We start from the raw sequence: 3,370 nt of genomic DNA, 5'->3' as shown, positions 1-3,370 counted from the left end.
CTTAAACATTAACAACAACAACAATCGTAATCACAATATCAAACTCTTAATGAAACAATTAAACTATGATGATGTAAACATTTGGGGTATAATAAAACATGAATATCTGGCAGAGAAATTATGAACAATGAGTCTTTTAATTAGTATTTGTCCATTATGAAATCATCGAAATGTTTGGGTACACGTCTATTTCGCTTTGGTCTGGTCATGACTACCTCTTCCTTTTGAGGATCAGGTGTCCTCGGCGGAGTTTCGATAGGAGTTTCATCCACTTCCCCTTCAACATTAATATCTTCTTCATGTAATTGATTTAATTGTCGGCGATTGCGTCTATACACTTGTCCGTTTTGCGTAGCGACCATATATGATCTCGGGGTAACAGATAACACTTTCGCGGGGACCCATTCTCGGCCTTTGTTGAGACGGACTATCTCGTTTCCTTTCAGTGATTGCAGCGTTCGCGTTCCACGATTGTAATATTCCGCCTGTTTGTCTTGTCTGACGATCAACGAATTATGTGCGTCTGGAATCAGTGTAGGCTTAAGTTGCTCGCATGCGATAGGAATTCGTGTTCTAAGCCTTCTGTTCATCAGCAACTGTGCTGGAGATTTGCCGATACCTCCCAACGGCGCATCTCGATAAGCGAGTAAAGCTAAATGAAAGTCTCCGTGAAAGTCATCAGCGGCTTTCCTCAACAATTGCTTGACTGTCTGTATGCACCGTTCAGCTTGACCATTGCTTTGTGCATAGGTGGGGCACGATGTGATTAGTTCTATCCCCCATGATTTAGCAAACTCTTTCATTTCAAAACTTGCGAAAGGCATGTTGTCGCTTACAAATGTCGCGAAAATCGCTTTTAGCCTGCCGATTACTTCTTTGGCAGTTTTGTTGCGTAGCGTTACGACTTCGGGATATTTTGAATAATAATCTACAACTACTAAGTGATCATTTCCTCCAAAGTTGAAAATGTCTGCCCCAACTCTATAGAAGGGTATTTCAGGTATTTCGTGAGGTATCATTGGTTCACGTTGATTTTTCCGTTTGTACTTCGCACATGTCGTACATCTTGATACCATGTCATGAATCGCATTGGTGATACCGGGCCAGTACAACAACTCTCTGGCTCTGGCCTTGGATTTCTCTATTCCTAAATGACCATCATGAATGCGGTTAAGCATGAATTCTCGTTTGCTTTCTGGTACTATCAATTTCTGCCCAATAAACATTAGTCCCTCGTGTTCATAAATTTCGTCACGCATCGGCCAAAATTGTCTTATCTTTACGCTGACTGACCGACGTCGCTCAGGCCAGCCAATATGGCACTGTTTCGATAGTTCCTTTAGTGTCTCGTCCTCGTTAGTCGCTTGTTGTATTCCGTTATTCTAGCTTTACTCATACTCAACAGCTCATGTACGGCATGTATACGATATTGTAGAATTTCAGGATCATTCGTGACAGTTTCCATCGGAACCGCTCTGCTCAGTGCGTCCGCGATATACATTTCACGACCTGGAACATATGTGACATTTATATCATATTTTAATAGTCGTAGCATCATCTGCTGTAATCTGGGACTCGCCTTGTGAATTGGTTTCTTTGTGATTGACTCAAGAGGTTTGTGATCAGACTGGATCGTAACTGAACGTCCGTAGACATAGTTGTTAAACCTTTCAAGTGAAAAACAAATAGCTAGCATTTCTTTTTCTATCTGAGAATAGTTCATTTCGACTGACGTTAGTGATCGCGAACTATAGCGTATCGGGTGACCATCTTGCATTAAAACACTTCCTAGTCCAAAAGATGATGCGTCACATTGGATTACTACTTCTTTATTCGGATCAAAGTACTTAAGTACTGGCTCTGAGCTTAACAAACTCTGCAAATGTTTTAGCGATTGGTCGTGGCGTTCTTCCCAAGACCACGCTACTTCCTTCTTTAATAACTCTCTCATAGGACCGCTGATGGTAGACATATTCGGTCCTGCCACGAGACAATACCAACATCAGAACTGAACCATTTACACAGTTTTTCTCGGACGTCAATAGCGTCTTTGCTACTGTGGAACCCACTGTGCTCCAAACTGAGTAGGCCTTCTACTGATTCTATTGATGATATATCTGGATCATCTGACCCCATTGGTGTTGGCCCCGTTTTACGTATAAAATTATGCAGGACTGTTGCACACAGTACAACTTTGTCCACGTTGGCCGGCTTCAGCTTCAGCTCCAGCTTACGATGAAAAATGCGAAACTTGTTGGCCAGGATGCCAAAGACATTTTCAGAGATTCGCCTAGCACGGCTGTGGCGGTAGTTGTATATCCTTTTTTTTCTGTCAAGTTTTTTACCTGAAATATAAATAATTCTATTTAATAATTCTTTATGATGTGTTGGTGTCAACAAAGTATTGCTATATTTTTTTAGACCTGCCACCGCAATAAATAATAAAATAAAAATCAGTCTGTCTTATTACCTGGGTATGGTCTCATGACGTTTGTTTTGAGGGGGAATGCTTCATCCCCTACAATCACATGGGGCACTGGACCCAACTCTGGCATATCTGGTAAAACTTTAGGTGGTGGTATGCCTAAAGTATTTTCTTCTAAAGCAATTTTTAATTGCATTCTAGAGAAAATTCCTCCATCACTGCTAGAACCATAGTTGCCAACGTCTACACAGATGAAATTGTAATTTGCATCTACTAAGGCCATTAACACAATGAAGTAGGTTCCCTTGTAGTTATAAAATAGGGAACCAGAATTGCCAGGGGCTTTGATTGTTACGTGCTTCCCGTCAATGGCTCCGACGCAGTTTGGGAAATTCCACCGTCTTTCAAAATCGGCTGATATGTCGGCCCATTCATCTTTAGTAGGCGGGGCCATATATACTGGTTGGAGTTTTTTCCAGATAGCATCTGCCACCTCCAAGACTATCGCGCTTATTGTGCTAATTCCTACACGGAAATTGTAATGCAGAGAGGTATAACTGTCTCCTGAGGCAAGGAATCTAGAGAAAGATATACAAAAAATATATAAACTCAATGTAGGTCTGCATAAAAACGCCTTTTTTCTATGTGTTCAATTATCATAAATGTCCTACTTATTAGCGCGGCTCTTCATAAGCACTAAACATTGACATTGGGTTTTTTTTTTTATTACAAAGGTTTAAGTATCGTGCGCATCACTTAATAAAGATGCGAGGTGTTACCCACATGGCTTTCTATATCGTATCATGTTTTACTATAGGCTAGTACACACTTGGAGCAGTATATTAGGTCAATAAAAATTGCACTACTAGCAGAATCAAATCTTACGTACCTTAGACATATTGCTAGGCGCTCTCTGGGTGTGATGCTCTTTCTGAAATTTGTATC

The 3,370-nt window shown here is 40.8% G+C and overlaps 1 protein-coding gene across 1 annotated transcript; it reads right to left on the bottom strand.

The window, feature by feature from the left end:
- Nucleotides 1-1,947: 1,947 nt before the first annotated feature.
- Nucleotides 1,948-2,708, bottom strand: LOC140060987 (uncharacterized). Its single transcript, XM_072107364.1, has 2 exons — nucleotides 2,471-2,708; nucleotides 1,948-2,345 (listed from the first exon to the last, which is right to left on the bottom strand). Exons 1-2 carry the CDS (start codon nucleotides 2,706-2,708, stop codon nucleotides 1,948-1,950), a joined length of 636 nt encoding a protein of 211 aa, XP_071963465.1.
- Nucleotides 2,709-3,370: the final 662 nt, after the last annotated feature.

The sequence above is a fragment of the Antedon mediterranea genome, chromosome 10, assembly GCF_964355755.1.
Source record: "Antedon mediterranea chromosome 10, ecAntMedi1.1, whole genome shotgun sequence".
In the NCBI taxonomy this organism is placed as follows: domain Eukaryota; kingdom Metazoa; phylum Echinodermata; class Crinoidea; order Comatulida; family Antedonidae; genus Antedon; species Antedon mediterranea.
This window is presented reverse-complemented; position numbering and strand designations above follow the sequence as displayed.